Raw genomic sequence first — 24,255 nt, 5'->3', positions numbered from 1 at the left:
TCAATGTAGTCCAATGGTCACCAAGTTTCACTGGCTTGTTGAATATAAATGTTTGCCATGTGTTTATGGATAAGACAGCTACAGAGCAGTAGTTCTGTATCCCTAGTGGTCCTTTAAAGTCCCTTAATTATAGCTTATGTTCACAATTGATGTGCTTCAGCTGTCTTCCATTCAGTTGTCTCCTATAAACCACTGTGGAACTTAGATGGCTCCTCACCCTAGTACAATTTCAAGACTGTGATTGTTGCTGCCTAAGATCCCCCATAAGTTAAAATGTGCACAGTTGAACAGGATACAGAGAGCACTCACTGGCCCAACTGAGGTCTGATGTGAGGAGAAAGATGGTTTTAAGCAGAAGCACAAGACTGGGAGTCGGGATCTGGGTTCTAATTCTAGCTATACCACTGCCTAACTATGTGATCTTGAGCAAGGTCCTTTTCCTCTTTGTACCTCAGTTTCTCCTATCTGTAAATGATGTGGACCTCTCTCACAATGCTCTTGGAAAAGTTAAGTGATGTTTCTAAGGTCCTTTGAGATTCTCTGAAGAAGGGCACTGTAGAAGTACAACGTGTATTAAACGGGTATTTGCCCACAGGGTGTAGTGGAGAATAGAAAAGGCTCCAACAGCCATAATTTACCACCAGGGACCTCTGATCTAGTGTCAGGGTAGTGCTTTTCCTTTTACTCTGGAGTTTTGTAGTAGATTCTGCTCCTGTTGAATCTGTTTTCCTCAGCTGAGGGAATCTGTCTTTCCCTAAGGCGGAGAGTCCTTCTTTCAAACGGGCTTTTGGTCTGAATTCCTCAGCCCGTCTGGGCTTCTAGCTGCAGCTCACGTTCAGCTGAGTCCATCCCTGCTACCTTCCCCAGAGCCACCGCACCTCTTGCGGCTCGGCCTATTTAAATCCCCCCTACCACGCTTGATTCTCCCGCCATCATTCCGAAGCCCCGCCCAGCGGGGAGGTGATTGGCCGCAGCCGGGGCACGGCGGTTCCTACCGGAAATTGCTGCAGTCTCCTCTGGCACCGCTGGGGGGAGCGCTAGCAGCCACAGCTGGGGGTAAACCATCACTGCCAGAGGGGCAGCCCCCCGGGTGCAGGAGGGGCGCAAAGCTCCAGGGGGAAGGGGGCTGCAATCTCCCACTGGGCAGGTTTGGGGCGTGTGATCTCCTTGGGTAGATGAGGGGTGATGGGTGAAGTTTCCCAGGGGGCAGACGCAGCCCTCTGTTCGGGGTGGGGGGCGTTAGGCTCCTGGAGGACCGGTGGCGATCTCCCCCTTGCAGGGCACTAGGGATAAGGTGAAGGGGATGCAGATTCTGTGGTCAGTCCCCGGGGGGGAGGAGAGCTCCACCAAGAGAGGTAGAAGTGGGGTTAAACCCGAGGAATTGCCATCTCCCCTGGATTTTAGGGGTGTGTGTGTGTGTCTGTCTGTCTGTCGGGGGAGAGGGTGCTGCTGTGCGCCCTGTGTTGAACGGGGAAGGGTGCAGCCTCGCGTTGCGGATCAGATGGCCCTGGGAAGGGGTGCAGTCTCCCCTAGGGTGGGGGGATGCAGGAGCTGGGGAAGGGGTGCAGTCTCCTGTAAGGGGGGAGATGCAGGAGCTTGGGAAGGGGTGCAGTCTCCTGTAAGGGGGGGATGAAGGGGCTTGGGGAGGGGTGCAGTCTCCTGTAAGGGGGGAGATGCAGGGGCTTGGGGAGGGGTGCAGTCTCCTGTAAGGGGGGAGATGCAGGAGCTTGGGAAGGGGTGCAGTCTCCTGTAAGGGGGGGATGCAGGGGCTTGGGGAGGGGTGCAGTCTCCTGTAAGGGGGGAGATGCAGGGGCTTGGGGAGGGGTGCAGTCTCCTGTAAGGGGGGGATGCAGGGGCTTGGGGAGGGGTGCAGTCTCCTGTAAGGGGCGGGATGCAGGCGCTTGGGAAGGGGTGCAGGGGCTTGGGGAGGGGTGCAGTCTCCTGTAAGGGGGGGGATGCAGGGGCTTGGGGCGGGGTGCAGTCTCCTGTAAGGGGGGGATGCAGGGGCTTGGGGAGGGGTGCAGTCTCCTGTAAGGGGGGGATGCAGGGGCTTGGGGAGGGGTGCAGTCTCCTGTAAGGGGGGAGATGCAGGGGCTTGGGGAGGGGTGCAGTCTCCTGTAAGGGGGGGATGAAGGGGCTTGGGGAGGGGTGCAGTCTCCTGTAAGGGGGGGATGCAGGGGCTTGGGGAGGGGTGCAGTCTCCTGTAAGGGGGGGGATGCAGGGGCTTGGGGAGGGGTGCAGTCTCCTGTAAGGGGGGGATGCAGGGGCTTGGGGAGGGGTGCAGTCTCCTGTAAGGGGGGAGATGCAGGGGCTTGGGGAGGGGTGCAGTCTCCTGTAAGGGGGGGATGCAGGGGCTTGGGGAGGGGTGCAGTCTCCTGTAAGGGGGGGATGCAGGGGCTTGGGGAGGGGTTCAGTCTCTCTGGGGGCGGGGATGCAGAGTGCTGGAGAGGGAGGGGGTCTGCCCTACGGTAGGGGCGGGGGGGGAGGTGCAGGGCCCCCTAGGGTAGGTGGGGGGGAGGTGTAGGGCCACCGGGGGGGGGGGTTACACTCCGCTTGGGGGGAGACAGGGGCCATTTCCTCTGGGGTGCGACCGTTGGCCCTGCCCGGCTGCAGCCCCCCTCCCCCCTCCGGCGGGTCCGCGCGCGCGCGTGCTCCCCGCCGGCCGGGCTCGCGCCGGGGGCTGGCTCTCCCCCCCCCCGCGCCCGGCGCTGGCCAATGAGCGGCGCTGTTGCTGGCAGGTGCGGAGTGTTTTTGTTTTGGGTTGAAGTTGAGGCCGGAGGAGACGCGGCGGCGGCGGCGGGCGGAGGCCGCGCACCCCCTTCCCCCCCCCCCGGCCCCACCACCACCTCCTGCCCCGGCGCGAGGAGAGACCCGGGGGGAGCCGCCCGGAGCCACCGGCCCCGCCATGAGGAGGGAGATGAACGGGGTCACCAAGAGCAGGTTTGAGGTGAGGCCCGGCCCCGGGGGGGCCCCGCTGGGGAGGGGGGCTACGGGCTCCTCGGTCGGGCGGGGACCGGGCCCCCCGCGGAGGGGACCCGGCCTCGCCTCCGTGGGGGGGCGGGGAAGGGGTTGGCGATGGCCGCCCAGCACCCAGAGGCGCAGCTGAAGGGGAGGGGGCCGCCCCACCCCGCTCCGGGGAGCGCGGAGCCGGCGGGGGGGGGGGCGGCGGCTCTTCCTGTAGCTGATGGTGATAAAATGCGGTCGGCGGGGGCGCTTCTCATTGTGCAAAGCAGAAAGGGGAATCCTGTTTTGGTAAAGGGGGGGCAGGCTGGGATGTGGGGTCCCGGGCTTTGGAGGCCCTGTCATCGCAGGGGCTGGGGGGGGGGGCAGCGTGTAAGCGTCTCCGGGGTGGGGGTGGGTGTATGGGGTCTGGCGGGGCGGCGGGTTGGTCTTGTAATCGGTAAGGAGACTAATACCGTGGAACTTCCTTTTCTCCCCTTGGTGTGTAATATTGTGGGGGGGAGGGGGGCGTGTTTGTTTGCTGCTCGTTGAGTTATTAGATGTGAACTTCCTTTTAGGGACTGCGGTGAGGGGAGAGTCGCTGATGTGTTGCTGACCTATTGTATGTGCCTGTGTTTCTTGCGGAGTTGGTGATGGAGCGAGAGATGTGAAAATACCTTCTTAGAAACAGACCAGCTGTAGATGGCCTGAGAGAGATTTGAGGGGGAGGAGGAAGCTTGGAAAGAGGAAGGAGGTGCAACATTTGCATTGCTTTGTGCTGTCGACATGATATACGGGCAGTTGCAGGCAGAATTTGATTACTCAGGGTGGGGGATGGAGAGGGCGGAAGGAGCACAAGGAGCAGAGGGTAAACAATAAGATCTATTCAGCATATAATCAGTCTGATCTGGGATAACACAAAGCACCCCATCTAGTCAGGGTTGTTTCCAGCACTTCATTGTTGTAACAGCTATCTTTTTCTGAAGGGGGGAGGAGACGATGTTGGTGACAGAGATGAGGGCAACCGCAAGGTTTACTTCTCATTTTATGGAGATTGTATGCAAGAGGAAAATATCTACCAATTCAAATTTTCAACTGTGGGGTTTGTTGCTCCTTTTGCTCTTGAGAAAAGCTTGAATGAAGGGAGAAGAGCAACCTAGAAAGGGACTGAAACAATGTTGGGTATGGCTCGTTCTCAGTGCTGAGGGGGAAGGTAAACACTATCAAACAAAAATCTTACTGACAACTTGAGGGGTGTCTGATAACTGCAATGAAGAAGAACAGCATGTTCATCAAGAAACTGACCAGTGGATTGAGACAGGTATAGAAATTGAATATAATTATGAAAAAAAATTGAAACTTTTCTTTACAAGAGCTGATGTTGGTTTGATGCAGAGACCATTGTGAACAGAAAGCATCCTTGTTTACAGTGATTTCAGTTTATATCATAGTAAAAGTCAAATTTCCTTAACCTGTGTATGATTTAACTTCTGTATGGAGCCTGATGTGTGTGATTAGCCTCTGTGTGAAGCCTTGAGGCTGGTAGGCATTCACAAAGAAAAGGCCAAATGCAAAAAGTCTCAGGACTGTGGTTATTGCTTGTACCATTCTGATCCATTCTTGGTTGCATAGCTGTTTGAAAAGTAAACACACACTAGTAGCAGCCTTCTGTGGGGAATATTTATTTGATGTTGCGGGGACCTTTCATACTTGTCTGTCCTGCCATTGGATGTTCTTATTAATTTTAGTTTTCAGGTTAGCTGCCAATAAGGATGTACCAAAACAAGATTAATGTGAATCATTGCAAAAGTAATGTTTTTTCTGAAAATGTGTACATTCACAAAACTGGAAGCAGGCAGGGAAGAAATGGAAGTGTCGTCTTCTGAGTTTTCTACAGTAGTGAGCCACATTGTTGGCACTTAAATAATTATAGCCTGAAAAAGTGCTATGGTAATAAACTTAGTCTCCAGTATATCCTCAAAAGTAATAGCCAACCTTTCCAGCTTCCTCAAGGAGACTCCACACCCTCCAATTAGTGGGAGTTGTTTCTGGCCATGAAGTCATTCTTTATGAGAGAGATTCTAAACAACTTGGATATCTGCGCCAATAAATGTGTTATCCATAATAACCCTTCATACTAAAGCAGGACAAGTACATCAACTTTATTCTTTTCTTAGCATCCGTTGCCTATCAGTATTTCAGATTCAAAATATCCAAGAGTTTTAATGGCCCACACATCTGTAAGGCCTTGTCTGGAGTCAAACCTGCTATGAAACGATGCAAATGGAAATCAAAACTAAATATTTCAGCTGTTTTAAAATACAGAATGAAATAGTTTGCAACTGTGTCTAGAAATTTCTCTAAGCAAAATCATCTAAATTTAATTTACATTCTGTCATCATCTCAGTTCTTTTGGGGCCACTTTCTCCTCAGTATTCCTTGCTTAAGATCATTCTTTGGTCTTCCAGTGGTGTTTCCCAATCTGAGCTCTGGTTGGCCTCCTAAAATCCAGAACTAACTTTTTCAGTTGTTGCTTTGGTCACCATTGCGTGGCTCTTATTCAGCCTTTTTGTCATTTTCAGGCCTGTTTTATAAGTCTCCTCCCTCCAGATGAGATGTAGCTAGTGGAAAAAATAACTGAACTGAATATTTCTATAATCTCAGATAGGCCTTGGACACCTCAGGGATATCTTTAGACCCTGAGCATTTCAATCTACTGAAATACAGTGAAACAAACTAAATTCTGGACAAATTGAACAAGGAATGCCAATAAATATTTGGATTTCACTGTGTGCCCCTCTTGCTCCTCTACCCAGAAAATATAAATGAATGGGTAGCCAGTGGTGTACTTACTATATTGTATGTTGTATTGCATAACAGAAAAAGAAGAGAAACTACTGTTCACATGCCATTGACAGAAAGCTAAACCATAGAGCAGAAGTTAGGAGTCATTAGGTGGTGTTCCTGAGTCACATAACAGCATTTGCTTTTGTCAGATCTCTGCTAATAACATAACACTTATTAAATAGTGATAAGAAATGGTGAGTAAATAGTAAAAACATAAATTTAAACTTTCCTGAATAAGGTTTTTTCCTTAAAGGTCCCATATACTTCTGTTCTTAAGTTTATCCAGAGAATGCAAAAATAGACTTTTTGATGTGCATATACCCCCCCAAAACAAACAAACCCCAAACAAACAAACAAGGACACAGGGACTCAGTTTGTTGGGTGACTCGTATTAAAATCCTTTTAGAGGTGGGTGAAATGTCTGCCTGAAGCTTAGCAGATGTTTTAACCTAGAATGTAAGAATGGCCATACTGGGTCAGACCGAAGGTCCATCCAGCACAGTACCCTGTCTACCGACAGTGGCCAATGCCAGGTGCCCCAGAGGGAGTGAACCTAACAGGTAATGATCAGCGATCTCTCTCCTGCCATCCATCTCCACCCTCTGACAAACAGAGGCTAGGGACACCATTCCTTACCCATCCTGGCTAATAGCCATTAATGGACTTAACCTCCATGAATTTATCCAGTTCTGTTTTATAGTCCTAGCTTTCACAACCTCCTCAGGCAAGGAGTTGCGCTCAGTGAGGAACTTCCTTTTATTTGTTTTAAACCTGCTACCCATTAATTTCATTTGGTGGCCCCTAATTCTTATATTATGGGAACAAGTAAATAACTTTTCCTTATTCACTTTCTCCACACCACTCATGATTTTATATACCTCTGTCATATCCCCCCTTTGTCTCCTCTTTTCCAAGCTGAAAAGTCCTGGCCTCTTTATTCTCTCCTCATGTGGGACCTGTTCCAAACCCCTAATCATTTTAGTTGCTCTTTTTTTGAACCTTTTCTAATGCCAGTATATCTTTTTTGAGTTGAGTTTATGCATAACTCACATGTGGCTCTGTCACTGTAGAGGTACAGTGACCACACTGCATACTCTACCAAAGGGCTGAGTGGAATTTAACCAGATTCAGAAGCAAAAGTCAGTTTAGTTGAGCTGTGGGAGGACTAGGAAGGATTAAACAGGAAGACTTAGCATTGTGTTGGAGGAAATGGGGCAAGAGATGGTAACATGAATCACCCCCTGTTCATCTCCCTTGTGCAGTATTGCCCATGTTTTGCAACTCTGGATGCCATATAGGCAACTTGCCAAGAGCCTGAGAATCTTGCATATTTTGCATGTAAACACAGGATTTTTAGTAAAGTTTCCGCACACCCAAAATATGTTTGAATCTTGCTCGAGAGATTAACTGAAATTGCCTCAGGTTTGAGTTTGCCATAGGTTAAAAACTTGCGTTCTGTCAGCTTTGTCATTATGTTGCTGTTATAGAGGGGACAGTGGCGACATGAAATGCTTCATATCTCCCTCCTGCAATGTGGTAGACTATTGCTCGTCCTTCCAGATACAGAGTATATAATGGCTTTAAAGGTGGTGGGGAGCTGAGAGTTGTACCAAGAAAAAAGGCTTGATTGACCTCAGCCCTCTGGCCCCAGAGTCCATGCTCAGATGTCTCAAACACCTTTTGCTACCAAAGAAAGGTACTAGCAGACTGCTGACAGCTAAAGTGCAGACACTAGCTAATGACCTTTTTGGGGAGCAGTAGCACATAGGACTGTGTGCGCGGTTTCGCAGAATTGTTGCGCATTGCAGCACAGATGTTTCATGATTTTTTTTAAAATAGTTGATGGTGTTCTTATTATTCCAGAATAGATTTTCTACTCTGGAAAAGTTAGAGCACTTTTTATTTTAATTTTTTTTTGGGGGGTAGGGGGAAATGGGGAGAAAGGAACCATATGCTTGAAATTAAAGGCTTTGACTGGATAAAGGTAAAGAGAAGCACAGGCATGTACTGCAAGTGTCACGTGTTACATGATCATTGACCGAACATCTCTTTAGATTCAGCAATGATATCTCCCTGTTGATTGCATATTACTTCTCATGGCTAGGCCCTTTGACACGTACGTAAATGGTCACTTTTCTTGCTTATTACTGAAACAGGCATCCCTTGTATGCTAGGCTCATTTTGTTTCAGACTGTGCATATTCACTTGAGGCCTAAGACATATCAGGTAATTTGTTTTCCTTTCCCCTGCTGGATTACCTTGCTACTTAATTTGTTCAAACTAATTTAGCCCCATTATGTAAGTGATCTTGATGTGTGTTTTTGCCCTATGAATATGGTATGGTGTACTTAAAAGTATGTAGTAATATACTGGGTCATAAATCTGCGTGTGGATGGATCACCCGTGCATGTTTTACCTTAACCTGTTGATCTTTCAATTGGAAGTACACTTTCAAATAGCTGATTCTCTTACGTTTGGCAAACTTGCCCTGTCCCCTTCCCAGCACCCCATGTTAATTATGGGGACCGTATAGCTTGACGACTTGTACTGGTGCATTTGCTAGGAAGTAATAGCAACATCAGCATATCTCAGGTAATGGGGTTTTCGAGAATTTGTGATCCCTCTACTGGTTCTCTGTTAGCAGAGTATAAAATACTAGGCCTTACAGAAACAGATTGTGTATGGTTTTGTCTTTCTCAAAGGGGATCATTGTTTGAATTGTATGTATAATGTAGTATTTACAATTTGTAGACCTACCAAAGTCAAATAACTTTGACAAGTGAAATTTGGCCCCGATAATGCTGGACCATTTCTCTTAGATATGTTTTAATATCTGACTATAAAATTTTTAATGGAAAACCACAATTTTCTTGTAATTGTTTTAAAAAACAAATGGTGAAAGGAATATATATCTTAGCTCAAACACTGTGGTAGTGGATGACCCATAGCATACTTCATGGAGAAAGCCATGTCCCTGTGAAGTCAGTCTGATCAACTGTAAGGGAGAGAATAAAAAGGAAATCTGCTGTGAATACTATCTTTATGGCTATTTCAGTCTGTGTGTAAAAACTCTTAACCCTAGCAGCACCAGCACACCCCCCCACCCACGTAAGTTGAAGCAAGATGTGCAGTAAGCCATCTAATTCTTTACAATGGGGTTAATCCCCTTTCAGGGGCTTGATTTTCTGTTGTTACACAGAGGAGTCAAATGCTTTTAGCACTGTTGTTAACTCTTAGGGTTAGTCTACACTAGAAATGCTACAGTGGTGCAGCTGCAGCGCATCTGGTGAAGATGCTCTCTGCTGACAGGAGAGAGCTTTTCTGTCGTTGTCATAAAACCACCACACCAGCGCTTAGGTTGGAGTAACTTATGTCACTCTTGGGGGTAGCCTATTCCACCCCTGAGCAACATAAATTATACCAACATAATCTGAAGTGTAGAGAAGCCCTTATAAATCTGGCCAAGAAGCCTTTTTGCAATTTACTCAGTAATCAGTGATTACAGGGTGGCTATACAGGAAGGGATGAAACATCTTTCTCTGATACTGGTGATTAAAAGTGATCTTCATAAGGAACTCAGTCTTTCGTAATGGACTGTCAAATCACTTTTCCTCATCAGCTGTCACTTGCATGTGGAGTAAATTGCATATTAAACTATTTCTAGGAATAATAAGCTTAGGAGAAGCCTCAAGGGCTAGGTTCTGTTTCATACCACTTAGTCACAACTTTGGGTTTGGCATTTTATGGCTACACAGCAGCTGGGAGGTGCAATTCCCAGCTGCTCAAGCTAGTGCACTAAAAATAGCAGTGGGGATGTTGCAGCATGGATGGCAGCTAGGGCTAGCCGCCTGGGTGCCTAGCCCAAGCTGCTCCCCATGCCGCAGCGTCCACACTGCTATTTTTTTTTTTGCATGCTAGCTCAAGCAGAGCTAGCATAAATCTGTCTAACCATGCTGTGAATTGCACTGCTCAGCTGCATTGTGGACGTACCCTGCATCTAAAGAGCCTGTGAACATGGGGAGCATGGAATGAGGGCAGCTGTCTATGTAATCGACAGTCAGTAGATACCTATTCCCTGGTCCTGCTGACACACATGCTTAGAGAGGATGCCAAAGCAGTGAGACTACTAATGATAGAGCTTTATTCAATAGACAATCTTTTCCCTAGGAGATTTTATACAGATTAAACTGGGTAGAAAAAAGAAGTCCCTGGGTAACTGGAAAATTTACAAGAAAAGCTGACCCCATTTGAACTGCTTGTATTTATAAATTAGCATTCACAACAGTGTAATGCTCAGAGTCCCGAAAAGCCTTACATTTAAATATCACTTATAATTGTATGGCTTCCCTTCCCAGAATTACTTTTTCAGCACCTCAAACAGGACAGCACAGTTTTGCTCATATGCTTGTTAAATAGAAATGCCAGTTACAGTGTGTGCTGTGAAGAAAGAACTTCTGAATAAAGATATTGCTAAATTGGTTGCTGTATATATGTCACTGCATGAACAATAATGTTGAGTTTATTTTACAGGAAACTTGTGGTATATTCCCTAACCAAAGCCAGACAGGAGGTGTGGGTGCACTTTGAGAGAGTGTTAGCAAAAAGTCTCAACTTATATTTTGCTGGGGGGAAAAAATACTGCCATTAGGCATTCTAAACTATTCTTCCCCTTTTGGACTTGGTTGTATTCCATGTGAGCTATATTTCATTCACTCTCTCACAACCTGTAGGAGACTTCTTCATTTATTCCATAAGGGCCCTAAGAGTTAAAGGTAATGTTCTTGAATTCATTGATCCCATTTAATGCTAGATTTTGGACATGAGCCAGCTGTTGTAAAGCCAAGGAGCTGCTCGTAAGTGAAAAAAATCACAACATTCCTATATTTTTATAGCCTGGAAAAAAACATCATTCACATTTGACCTACCAGACCATAGTTCTTGTAAACAGTCTATTTATCTATATTTGAAGATTCTGTTGTTAGCCTATAATGTTCAAACAGAGACTAGAGTATTTCAGGTGGGGATGTGAATTGGCACCTACAAATACTTATCAACTATAGTTTCAATACTTCCAGATTTTAGTTCATTCTAGATTAATGACTTGCGAGATTTTTTTTTTTTAAACCTCACATACAAAAGTGTCAAAATAATCTATGAAAAAGGTGGGTTTTTACTTCTAGTTGGTCACATGGCTTTAAAAGAATACTGGTGTCCTATTTAACTGCATTATCAGAAAATGAATTTAAGTGAGCTACAATATTTTTAAATTATATTGAACTGAGAATTTATACCAGTGTTTCATAGATCTTCTGACTTGTTAATAAATCACGCGATCTTACATTTTAGCTGTCTAGACATGTTTTATAGTAACTGGAAAACTAGTGCCAAAAATGGACAACTCTACATATTTACGGAAATATCTGAAGTCATCTTATCATGTCAGGCCATCTGTGTGGCTGCTGCTTTTACTCTTCCATTCTCCCACAGCTTTGTACTTATTGTTAAATCCTGAAAACTAAAATCTCCTTTCTCATTCTCGCCGACTCCCTATTTCTCTGTAGATGCCAGCCCACACTTGGCTGAACACTTGAATATTTGCAATAGGAATAGCATTGCATTTCAGTCTAGTTTCTGTTGGGCTGTTTTAGTTTCTCTCTCACACGCATGCATACGCACTGGAGCGACTGTAAGAGGACTAGGATTTGGCAGGCATCCACCGTATTGTCTCTCAGTTGGATGAACAACCATAGGTCCCAATGTGACAACATAGGCTAGAGGAGGAACTTGTCTATCAGCTATTAGCTTGGAAAGCTCCAGATAAACTGCATCCTTTTTTCTGTGGTGCTTTGAATTTCATGCTTTAGAAGAACAGTGTTCAGGTTCAAGGTCCACATCTAGGCTAACACTTTGTGTTAGATTATTGGGTTTGGCACTGTTTCTCTTAAAGTCCTGTGTGATTTGATTTAAAAAGAACAGCCCCTCACTGATGCTAAAGTCAGATGCAATCTCAGCTGAGAACCAGCTGACTTTGTCAGCAACATAGTAAACACTCCTGACCTTGCTAATACGCACAATCAGCTGTCTTATACTTCTGACTACTTGATGTTTAAACCCCATGAAGAGCTACCATTGTAACTAGTATTTTAATGCCCATCTTAATTGAGGTAAAATATGGTTCTTGACCACTAAGCATGTAGCCATTAACTGATGTCTGTCAAAAGGCATTTCCACCCCTTGAGGTTGGTACATGCTAGGGATACCGCCTCACCTTTCTTCCTTGTATGTGGTGGTATTTGTTATGTCTCTTTAAAAGAGAGCATAGAGGATGTCACACCTCTCAGGTGATGTACCCGCAAAAGTAAACCGTTTGTTAGATGGAAATGAACAATGAATAAAATGTTAGCATGCAAATATACATCTTAGCCATCCTTCCAATGAGAGGGAATGTGAATTTAACCTGGAAATTGCTTGGATATAAATTGCACTTGTTGATAAAGCAGAGACAACACACATGATCTCAGTTCCTCCATCTGATAACATCCTGAATTTGGCAGTTTAGATGCTGCTGTCATTGTCTTGCATGTAGGAGAGAAGAGAATCTGATTGCTGTGCTGTCCAGGGTTTACTGTGCATGAACTATCTGTTTTTTGGAAGAAGGAAGGGGCAGACTTTATTTTTAAAGGGAAGATTTGAGTATGTTGCAATAGTGGTGTGTCAGAGACTAGAAGGTGAAGCCAATACTCAGAAAATTGCTTTAAGTTTTTAAGGTGATAAAGTAAAGTAATAAAATTTATGTGGAGTTTGTTCTATAGATTAATGTTCCCAAACAGTTTTTGTAAACAGTGTGTCTTAAAATGACGACTCATTTTTAAGATGTTTTAGTAAAAGTAAGAGTAAATCTAATTGAAAAGAGAACTTGAAAAACACAGATGTTTAGTTTTTCTTCTTAGGTTCAACTTCCTCCTGTACGTACACACATTCCTCCACTCTGCCAGAGGTGACATTTACAGAAATTTCTTAAGATTTCACCAGCCCTGGAAGACCTTCGCAGCACACAGCCTGGTTAGAATTGGGGTCCTAGGTAGTTCATATTCCATGTTTTAGGCTGTTTTCAGGAAGACAACACTGCACTGGTTTATATTCATAAAGTTTTATTTGGAACTGTGAGGACTAGAAGCTTAACTGTTTTCTTAAATTCAGCATTAACTAAATTCTAAGCACCCTTCTCACTAAAGAAAGTTTTCTACTCCCTAGTGCAACATGCGTAAATCAGTATGTGGGTCCCTGAGAGATGAATAGAGATGTTTGTGTTTTCTCCAGTTGTACACTTCGTATTTTAAAAGCAAACTTTCCAGTATATTCAGCAAATGGAAATCTCATTTATAGGCAAAATATTATATGCTTCACTAAGGCTTGGTGGGAGGCACAGCCTGGCACCAAACTAAATATGCTCACCCACGCTTTAGTCTGTCAGACTGAAGTTGTAGAACCCACAGTCTCATTGCACCCACACTTTTTGAGGCTCTGATCGTGTAAGCGCTGTTGGAAAAGCTCTGAAACAACTGCTGCAATAGTATGATGATGTAGTACTAGCGTAAAGGTGATTAACTGTAGATGAATTTCCTTACACTCGTATGACTTCTTAAAAGTTACAATAGTGTCAGACAAAATATATTGTCAGTTTGCAGTAACTAGTATCCTGAAGAACTAGAGGGGATGGTCATAGCATAGTATGCGCTAGAGGACAAAGGAAAAAGTGACAAAACAAACTAGACAGTCTCCTCCCCCCTACCCCCCGCCCTTTCAGGCTGTATACTTTCCTAGGCTATAAGATTTGTACTTATTTGAGTCTTTCAGATACTTTTGCCCATGGGCACACAGAGTCCATTCAGTTAGATTTCTGTTCGGTTTGGATCACTGTGGTAGTTTTACATTCTGGAGAGAAGTACTATAGTGTTCTTAAATGGGTACTTAATGACAGAAATCTCTGTAGAGGCATCGGTCTAGTAACCAATGCAAAATCGTTCTGTTTGGGATTCTTTGTCATTAGCACATGGAAGACTTTGCATAAATTAAAGGGCATCCAGCAAGTTATGTCAGGTGACTGAGCCTGAAAGATCCTTTCCTTATAGCTGTCACCTATGGCATTAGTCTAACAAAGTTCTTAACAAAATGCATTCCCTGTATTTGTACGCACACGCTCATCAGAACGCTGGGAAAAAAAGATAATTCTAGCCACGAGTCTAATAGGGTTAGAATTTTTCTTCTTCGGCAATAAATGTAGCTTGTAGCCCAATTAATACATTGTTAAGAGTTGATTTTAGGATAAAATCCAACAGTTTTATAATTTCTTCAGAGTTGCAAAGTCATACTGCCTAACACATAGTTGCAATTAAATGAATCCTGTGTGTTCTCCCTTTTCCTTCCTGTCCCTTCTAATAGGGGACGTATTTCCATGTAGAAATACTGCAGAACTGCATAGGCACAATAGCTCGGGAAATATTTCCAGAGCAGTGAAATGCCTGTGTGTGAAATGTAAAACTTCTAGCTGACATATGCCCTGGAAAATTCCACAGGTTCTGCCAATTTTCCAGCTTTGGCACATGAGCTGGAATATATTTATGGGAAACACAAGCCATCCTAACCTACTAACGACCAACTCCTTTAGGTATTGTGACGTTGGCATGTTGTCCACCTCTTGGCCATGGTAACAAAGGAGTCATTTCAAAATATAAGCAGACATTGCCTTCAAAGGCCTGTAGGAGATTAGCAGTATTTAAACAGGACAGTCTTACTCTTGTCTCTTGTGTGGGGGGGTGGAGGGTGAGAAAACCTGGATTTGTGCTGGAAATGGCCCACCTGATGATCACTTTAGATAAGCTATTACCAGCAGGACAGTGGGGTGGGAGGAGGTATTGTTTCATATTCTCTGTGTATATATAAAGTCTGCTGCAGTTTCCACGGTATGCATCCGATGAAGTGAGCTGTAGCTCACGAAAGCTCATGCTCAAATAAATTGGTTAGTCTCTAAGGTGCCACAAGTACTCCTTTTCTTTTTGCGAATACAGACTAACACGGCTGTTACTCTGAAACCTCCCTTTTTCTGGTTATTTTACTTGTCAAAATACCACAAATTTTCCCTAGCCATGTAGCAGGTTATGGCAGTCTGTACAATGTGCTACTCCCCGTTTTGAATTCCACTCCATTTCCATTGTGGTGTGTTACCTCCTGCCTTGAGATATTTCTGCACCCTAGTTTGTGGTATTAAACACTGACTGCAGTGAAGCTGTGTTCTTTGAGTTATAGTCATCCAAGTGTGGAAGACCTCTGCATAGCCCAAAACCACTGAAGCACTGCTGTAGCTATCCAGTGGGGAGGTATGGGAACGGAGATACTCTAGAGGGTCTTGTGCACATCAGGAGGGCTATATACTGCCTCTGAAAGGGGATATTTTCGTGGTGGTAGAGAGGCAACTGGAGGGGGCGGGAATGGTTTCAACAGATAAACTGGAACAGTGGCTGGGAAGGGGCTGCGTTACTGTGCCGTGGCTTGTCTTCATGTTGGAGGTGTGTGTGTGTAAATTCTATACTCCCCTTCTACCCCTTTGTTCTTGTGCAGTTCCTTGCACAATCATCCTGGGCTTTACATAAGGGGTGGATTTCATTCTTTGTGGGGGCAGAGGTTTGGGTTAGATTTTACATTTTTATATGGGCAGCAAAATTAACACACAATAAATGCATTTGTTTTCTTATAGTTTCTGGCAAGAAAACCCATTCAACAGAAAAACATCTGGTGTTGGAGGGATGTTAAGAAAAGCAAAATCAAGGTCAATAAAAATTATTTCTGGAAATAAAGTCAAAAGATTTGAAGTCCTGGTTAACTTCTAACATTTCAGAAGTTAGGTGTATTCTTGGTGCTGACTTGCCCATGAGCCCCCACACCACAGTAAAACTAGTCACCCTTTTCAAAAGTTGTGCAGGTAAGCACAATCCTTATTTGGAAAGCAGATTGGTAAACATGGAAGACTGCAGATTTACACTGTACATCAAATGGTTTCTGTCTTTACTCTTTTTCTCCCTTTCCATTTCAATTGTACATGGAGAGAATAGGTAAGGACCTCTTTCTCTGAGGAATTTGTGTCAGTTCTTCTGTTTGATTTATTATTGATACACTGCCAAATAATTAAACGTTAGTTCTTACCAAGCTTGTTCCCCCCCTCATGCATACCTGCTTAGTGCATAGGGAGGAAATAATGCTGTATAAATAATTCTTGTCTGTATAATCTTATTTTGATTTTTACAATGCATTTCTAGAACTTGAAGTGCATGTAAAAATCAGAGATCCAACTGGCCACATTAGCAATCCTAGTCAGTCTATCCCCCCATCACTTGAGTACCATGCTTTCCGACAAGGCTTGTGAAAATAGGTGGGACTTTCACTGTAGCCTGAGTGTCACCAAACTCGGTATTCTTTCCAAGCAGAATGAGGGCCCTTCGCTGAGAATGTCCTGCCTCTAATCCCCTCACCTTAAATCTACAAGGTGTTACCATCAACAATTTGCAACTTCCTCAGTATTGCACAAGGTGAAGGACAGTTTCTATAGTAGTCAGAAACTAAACAATGGGAAGGGCTTTGTAGATTTAGGTCAACACCTTGAATTGCACTTGGAATGGACTGAAGCAAGTGGTCAGGTGTCATACGCTGCCTGTGGAAAACTCAAAGCAGGCAGCTGCATTCTATAGTAACTGGTTTCCAAGTAGCCTTGAAGTATAGCCTCAGCTAGGGATGGGAGGTAATTAATGTAATGCATGGGTCACTGTGGTGGTCAGAATCCAAAAGAAACAGTTGTAACTTAATAGCCAAGTTTAGATGGGTTTGCGGGGTGGGAATGAAGGAGAAGTTAAGTTGTAAACTTCTAGGTGTCGTCTCTATTTCAGGACTTTATGTGCCTTGGATAATCTCTTCTAACATGAACCTTTCTAACCTCTATCCTACCATTATCTGGCTTGTCTCTCTCCACTCCCCACAGAGTGTGGAATGTTGGTTCAAACATACTATACTTGCACAGACTGTTATGGGGAGAGAGGTCAGGTACACCTCTGTATTACTCTGCCAATAGGACTTAATCCAGAATCCCCTTTCCTTACTGAGCAAGTAGGTTTTGTTGTAGGCAACTCACAGCTCCCAGAATGTTGACAATGCTGCTTTGGTACTCTGGTCATAGTCAGCCCCAAGTCCAGCACGACAAACTTGTGATTTGCACTGTCATTACCTGCAAAGCATCAGGTAATATAAATGGTTGGAAAATAGAACTTGGGTTTATAAATCACTAACTGCTATTGAAAATTTTACCCTTATTTCTAAAGAGCAGTTCTGATATCTGCTTGGGATGACGGTACGTGTGTTTCTTTTTATATATGAAAAGAAACCCATATTCTGTGGACTTTTGTTTACAGTCCACCTGCTTCATTACCTCTGTCTGCAGGTGATACCTACCTAGGAGCCTTCATATATGCAGCATGGTGGTTTATTGTGTTAAAGTATGATATGTGTAAGGACAGTTTGGAGTTTTTCTGGTCTACTGTAGGACTTTCAACATTCAGATGTCTTTCCTTACTTTGCCTTTTGTATTTCAGGAAAATAGATGTAGTCTATTTAAGACATGGGAGATTTCTGCTGTCCTTTTTTAACTCTTTTAATCTGATCCTCTGTCAACAGAAGAGTGACCTACCTGGTGGTGTGTTAATGCTGGGTTTATTTGCTTTGCATCTATACAGCCAGACTGGTTTAGTGAAGCCCACTTAATCAGCTGATAAGAATCAACCTTTTCAGAATGTAACTTCACTGCTCATCAGTCTTGTTAGGCTTTGCATTTGTGGGGTATAACTTATCCATACACAACAGTTCTTGCGTGTGTTTTAGGAGAAAGGTTAGAAACCTTGTTAATGAATGAAACTCGTTATTTTTAGACTTGTTTGTTTGCCAGGTTTGATATAACACTTTCACTGTCAGTTGGAAATGTGCTTCAGCACTACTGTATGATAGGTATGGGAAACTTGAATGCTTGACCCAAGAATACAGAGCAACAAGGCTGCACACATCAGTGATCTAGGTATTCATAAGTATTCTCTAATTGCCCCTCCCCCAGGTTTAAGTGCATATTTCAATGGGAGGAAGTACTAAGCCTTTAAATACATGCAGATCATCCATGGAAGCACATGAGATTCTGCCTTCCTTATAAGACTTGTTGGTAACTAGAAAACTGGGGCTTGGCTAGTCTGTTTTTGATACAGCTAGTGAGGTGGTTTTAAAATTGATTAGCTGATCAACAAGCCCTTTGTAAATTAGTGGACTGCTATGTCGTTGAATAATCTTTAGGGGTGTGGGGCGGCGGGTGAGAATGTGTGTGTGTCTCTGTATGAGAGAGAGATAAAAAAAACCTCTTGCTTACTTGCCAGTGGAGAGGAATGTAGTATTCTCCCTGAATCCTCTCTTCCCATTGCAGAGCTATGCAGATCATGCTACTCTTCAGGTCATGCTTTGTGGTCACGATCCTGTGGAGGAGCAGGCACTGCTGGTGATTTTCTTCAAAGCTCACAAAAGCTGTTCCTTTATCCTTTCACTACAATTGTACAGGCAGTGGTGGTACCCTTCTAGTTAGGATCCTGAGTTGCAATCAGTACCTCCTCCTCATCTGCTCTCCTTGCTCTTTTCTTCACTTTTTGTCAAAGAAACAGGAGCCAGCACACACCCTTCCTGAGTCACCATTGCCTGTACATTGTGGCTCCCTGAGTGCCCCATTGTTGCCTTTCTTTCCAATTCTTCTTGTTCCCTGCCCGCTGGCACTAGTGGCACAAGGTTGTTTGGTGTAATGTGCCATTTTTCTCTTTCCGTGAAAAGGCCTGTGCTTTGATGCATGTTCACAGCACTGACAGGGATTGAAAGTCCCTTGTTAGCACCATACGCGATCAGATGCTCCTTCATACAGTAGGTTTCGGCCTGTAACACCCAACAGCCCCTGTTCTCCCAGAACTGTTTATAATTAATCCCTCTCTATCAAGCCATGAAGCATTTTTGGCCCAATTGAGCAAAACTACATCAGGCATCAAATGCCAGTCGCACACTGGTGCCCAGTCTGAGAACTTGAGAATTTAAGCACAAAGTTGGCCCTGTCGATGCAGTTGAAATTGTCTTGTTAACCAGCAGTTTTGCTCCTAGAAGTAATGATTTATAATGAAAATACAGGGTGGCTAAATGGTTTAAACTGTTTTTGTTTGCAGATGTTCTCAAACAATGACGAAGCTGTGATCAACAAAAAACTTCCGAAAGAACTGCTGCTTCGGTAAGTTGCCTTCCAATTTGTGAAACTGGAGAATTTCTATGTATCTGTTTACAAGCAATAGCTAATTTAGCTGGTTCATTCACAAGTTATGAGCTTGGATTGCTTCAATTATAAAGCCATAAACAAACACTATGCTGATCAAAGGCCTGCATTAGCCACAGTTTATGCTAAATATTTTGTTGCTTTTTTATGTCTTTGTGAAGTGTTAAATGAATTTGCTGGTCAACTGTTTTCATAGATAAAAAAGTTATAGGTCTAAAAGGCCTTTAATAAAAATAAATGCTAGGTATAGGCTAATACCTATACAGTCTAAAATAGAGAAGGAGTACTTGTGGCACCTTAGAGACTAACCAGTTTATTTGAGCATAAGCTTTCATGAGCTACAGCTCACTTCATCGGATGCAAGTGAGCTGTAGCTCACGAAAGCTTATGCTCAAATAAATTGGTTAGTCTCTAAGGTGCCACAAGTACTCCTTTTCTTTTTGCGAATACAGACTAACACGGCTGTTACTCTGAAGTCTAACAAAAAGAATATAGGCAGAGAGTGTCCTATTTTAATGTGAAATGTTTCATCTGAAAAAAAACCCACACAACCCCTTTCTCCCAAAGACTTAAAATGTGAGAAACTGTTGGACGATGGCCAAGTTCCCACTTGAGCACATTTAGTCGCAGCTGCTGTAAATAGTAGCTGAGTGCTCAGCATCTCACGGGATGGAACTCCTGTCATGGTATTGTGGAATCTAGCTTGTGTTAGTATCTCAATCTATTTCTTATGCTGTGAGTATTACCTTCATGTTTGCTACTGAAGTGAAAGTTTGGAGCAACATAAGTTTGGGCAGCTATTTTTCAAATCTGGAAACAAAATTCTCCCTTTTTTCATCTCTTGTTTTGCTCAGACTAGAGCATAGCTTGTACAGAATAGTAGCTGGCAGTCTGTGCTGAGGATCTGAATTATTAAAATGAGCAAACTTCTTGAAATGCGTGTGAGTATTGCTCAGTGATGTTCAAGATTTAATGGTAGTAAAGTCTTTGGAGGTGAGCCCTAGCCTCTGAAAAAAGCACTAGTCCATTTAAAATAAAATGAATAACGATTATCTGATATTCTGTAATGTTTGTTACTTCTCACAATACCCCATTAGTTAGAGCCACAGATGTTGGGAAAAGCTTTCAAAAACACCTATGTGATTTTAATGAAAATCATTGGGACTTGGGCTTTGAAGTCACATAGTTGCTCTGGAAAAATTTACTTGTCACTGTAGCACCTGAACATGTAATTCACTAATCTTCCTTGAAGGGTAATGTCTGGTTGTTTACTGGCCACAGATTGGGGTGTTCCCACCACTCAAAGCACCAACTCTGCTACCTTGAATCTTGCTCTGGTTGTTTGAGTTTTCATCAAGTGTATTGAGAATCACTTTTTCCAGAACCGTCTCCACAGGCATCTCAAACCTTCCTAATACGGAAGTAAATCTTGAACTGAAATAACTGATTATTCTATAAAATGTTTAGTTCACAACTGACACCATATATTCTCCTTGCTGTTGTGGATAGTTGGTTTTGACTTTGCAGTGTAGGCACTTAGCAAATGACAGTCCCTGTCCCAAAGAACTTATGGTCTAAAAGACAAGCCACAATAGGTGGATGAGATAAGCTGGAGGATGAGGAGGCTGGGGTAACAAATATAGGATGTCTTAGCACAGACTAGCTGTGTGTACAGTTCTGAGCCAATTACCACGTGTAAGTGCGGCACGGGAGTGAGTGTGGAAGAATGGGTGATCGAGTGGCACCACTGGTATAGCGGAGGCAGGAGTCTACCCTCACAATAAGATAACCGGATGTATAGGTAGGTTTGGGTCCAGATTGCAAAGGGTTTTGATAAGGCAAGAATTTTGTGTCTGATGCACTGGAAGAAAACGTTCCAGTGGAGGAAGTTAGAAGGGACGACACAGTTGGTGACAAGCTAGAAAGATGTTAGTAGCAGCATTTGAATGGACTTGAGGCGGGGGGGGGGGAAGGTTGCAGGCATCAAGGCCAGAAGGGAATAGATGATCAGAGCTTGGATGAGATTTATGGCACTGTAGTCAGAATGGAAAGGTCTCAGAGGGGTCAATAGGCCCTTTCAGAATCTAGGGAAGTTGTTGCAAGATGTTAGGAGGAAGAGCTTTTTCTCTCTGTGGTCATGTCTACTAAGGTATTTTGCTCTCTCAAAAAATTTCCACTTGTGTTAGTCAATGGAAGCAATAGTGCAGACAAAGATCCTAGGGCTGGATGCGTTTTTAGTATGGGAATGGTACTAGTAGTTCATCCCTTGATGTCACTTTTTCTTGGTACATGCTGATGAATTGTGTTTTGTGTTCAGGATTATGCTAAACTTTGTTTTTAAAAGGAATAAGGAGCATGAGTTTATAAAAGTTAAAGTTCATAAGTAAGGGTTTGGCATGCTGGAATCCATCATTTGCATTCTGTGAAAATTAATTAGTGCAGATTGACAGTGCAGCCTTTGAAAGAGACTTGGATGCATTTGTCTAAGGGGATCTCCTGTAAATGAATGTCAGTGTCTACAAGACAAAGACTTGTGTGTGTCAGCAATGCTGCTGGATAATTTCTTGTTCCCCAGTTTGGCCATTCTGAGGATGGTATTGATGTATCATGTATGTGGTTGTGAAGTGAAAAACTGTACTTGCGCCCATTCAGTTGTGGGAGGGTGCAAAATGGGCAGACAATAGACCTTATCACCCACACAATGTAGAAATCTGTGTGAATTTATTATCATTCTCTCATCCTGCCTAGCTGCTGAGGTTTTTGGTGAAGACCTACAGCACTTTACATCTTCAAATGGTCTTTATCTAAACACTTTTGTGAATACATAGGAATGGATTCATTGCCCTTTCTACAGATAAGGAAATGGAGGCACAGATTAATAGTAATTTAAGTGTTCCAGGCTGGAAATAAGGCGCAATTTTTGACAGTGAGTAATTAACTATTAAAACAATTTACCAAGGTCAATTTTTAAATCAAGATTGGATCTTTTTCTGAAAGACATGCTCTAAGAACTATTTTGAGGATGTTCTGGGGCCTGTTATATAGGAGGTCAGACTAGATAATCACAATGGTCTCTTATGGGTTTAGAGTCTGTGATTTCCATCCCCCTGCTGAATCCAAAAAGCTATGCTTGATGTGAACTTATATGAGAGCAAATCTGCTAAATGTTTCTCTTTTGAATCCTGAGCAGGAGATTTTAAACCAGTGACTAAGCAGTTCTGCTGTGGCTACATGGCCCACAATATTGTTGGAAATAGTGACTTGACTCTTGCGTTCTGTGAGTGTATCCCTCTAATGAGAAGCCCGTTGTACAGCATAATTATCAGTCTGTATGATCTTGCTGTCAAAATCTCCATTCAAATTCCAGGATTTGCCCCAAATATTTTTGTGTTATGGTAATGCCTAGGGATCTCAGTGTGCAAATATAGAATAAGAGCACTGTCCTGAAGAGTTTACAATCTAAATAGACAAGACAGACAAAGTGTTCGGGGGAGTGATGTAACATATAAGCAGGTGAACACTATGAAGTTTCACAAAAGTCATGTTAGTGCCATGATTTTGTTTTTTTTTTAATTTTGCAGGGTGGAGCTTTGTTGGGAGAGGATTATTTCAAGAGACAAGGAAGGTAGAGGTCACATTAAAGGAGGGTAGGAAATCCGGGGTACATGGAAGACTGGATGTGAGGCTGGAGTAAAGAAACTGTAAGGGAAGGGGCAGGGAAGACTGGAGTGAACAGTCAATCAGCAAAAAGGGAAGAATGTCCACAACAAAAGCTATTTTAAATAGTACACCACCTCTCTTCTCCCCCTCCCCCACCCGCCTTGATCTCAGAGTCTGCATGTCCCTGCTTCAGCCACTTATCTCTGCTTCTGCCCATCTGAGTCTCTGGCTGGCTACTCCCAGCAGTATTTGCTGCCACGTTTCTATGGCTGGAGTGAGGGGTGGAATGGCATGTACCCTGCTGCACCAGAAGTCTCTTCACAGATCTGAGTCCAGGGAGCATTAGGGTTGAGGTACTCAGGCTGGGTCTCTGCTCCTCCCTTCTCTTCTCCCCCCCAATGATATTTCTGTACCTGCTTCAGCTGTTTCTCTCTGTTGCCACCAGATGAGTTTCTAGGCCCTGGTCTACACTAGGACTTTAGGTCGAATTTAGCAGCATTAAATCGATGTAAACCTGCACCCGTCCACACGATGAAGCCCTTTATTTCGACTTAAAGGGCTCTTAAAATCGATTTCCTTACTCCACCCCTGACAAGTGGATTAGCGCTTAAATCGGCCTTGCCGGCTCGAATTTGGGGTACTGTGGACACAATTCGATGGTATTGGCCTCCGGGAGCTATCCCAGAGTGCTCCATTGTGACCGCTCGGGACAGCACTCTCAACTCAGATGCACTGGCCAGGTAGACAGGAAAAGAACCGCGAACTTTTGAATCTCATTTCCTGTTTGGCCAGCGTGGCAAGCTGCAGGTGACCATGCAGAGCTCATCAGCAGAGGTGACCATGATGGAATCCCAGAATCGCAAAAGAGCTTCAGCATGGACCGAACGGGAGGTATGGGATCTGATCGCTGTATGGGGAGAGGAATCCGTGCTATCAGAACTCCGTTCCAGTTTTCGAAATGCCAAAACCTTTGTCAAAATCTCCCAGGGCATGAAGGACAGAGGCCATAACAGGGACCCGAAGCAGTGCCGCGTGAAACTGAAGGAACTGAGGCAAGCCTACCAGAAAACCAGAGAGGCGAACGGCCGCTCCGGGTCAGAGCCCCAAACATGCCGCTTCTATGATGAGCTGCATGCCATTTTAGGGGGTTCAGCCACCACTACCCCAGCAGTGTTGTTTGACTCCTTCAATGGAGATGGAGGCAATACGGAAGCAGGTTTTGGGGACGAAGAAGATAGCTCACAGCAAGCAAGCGGAGAAACCGGTTTTCCCAACAGCCAGGAACTGTTTCTCACCCTGGACCTGGAGCCAGTACTCCCCGAACCTACCCAAGGCTGCCTCCTGGACCCAGCAGCCGGAGAAGGGACCTCCGGTGAGTGTACCTTTTTAAAATACTATACGTGGTTTAAAAGCAAGCATGTGAA

At 44.1% G+C, this 24,255-nt stretch overlaps 1 protein-coding gene across 6 annotated transcripts in view; it reads left to right on the top strand.

Annotated features, from left to right (window-relative positions):
• Positions 1-2,784: 2,784 nt before the first annotated feature.
• The window catches only part of FBXL20 (F-box and leucine rich repeat protein 20), a 72,884-nt gene continuing 51,413 nt past the window's right edge, over positions 2,785-24,255 (top strand). The window contains exons 1-3 of one of the 6 annotated variants that reach the window (XM_048830479.2): positions 2,785-2,947; positions 15,542-15,613; positions 19,068-19,129. In XM_048830479.2, coding sequence (XP_048686436.1) covers positions 2,906-2,947; positions 15,542-15,613; positions 19,068-19,129 — 176 coding nt within the window. In that variant the 5' untranslated portion in view covers positions 2,785-2,905. Of the gene's footprint in view, positions 2,948-3,518; positions 3,695-3,730; positions 4,262-15,541; positions 15,614-19,067; positions 19,130-24,255 lie in introns of those variants that run through there. The other 5 variants (XM_048830483.2, XM_048830481.2, XM_048830478.2 and 2 more) reach the window with 5 other exon arrangements.

The sequence above is a fragment of the Caretta caretta genome, chromosome 27 (genome assembly GCF_965140235.1).
Source record: "Caretta caretta isolate rCarCar2 chromosome 27, rCarCar1.hap1, whole genome shotgun sequence".
NCBI classification, from domain to species: Eukaryota; Metazoa; Chordata; order Testudines; family Cheloniidae; genus Caretta; species Caretta caretta.
The sequence above is the reverse complement of the archived record's forward strand: the minus strand, read 5'-3'. Positions and strand labels throughout refer to the sequence as shown.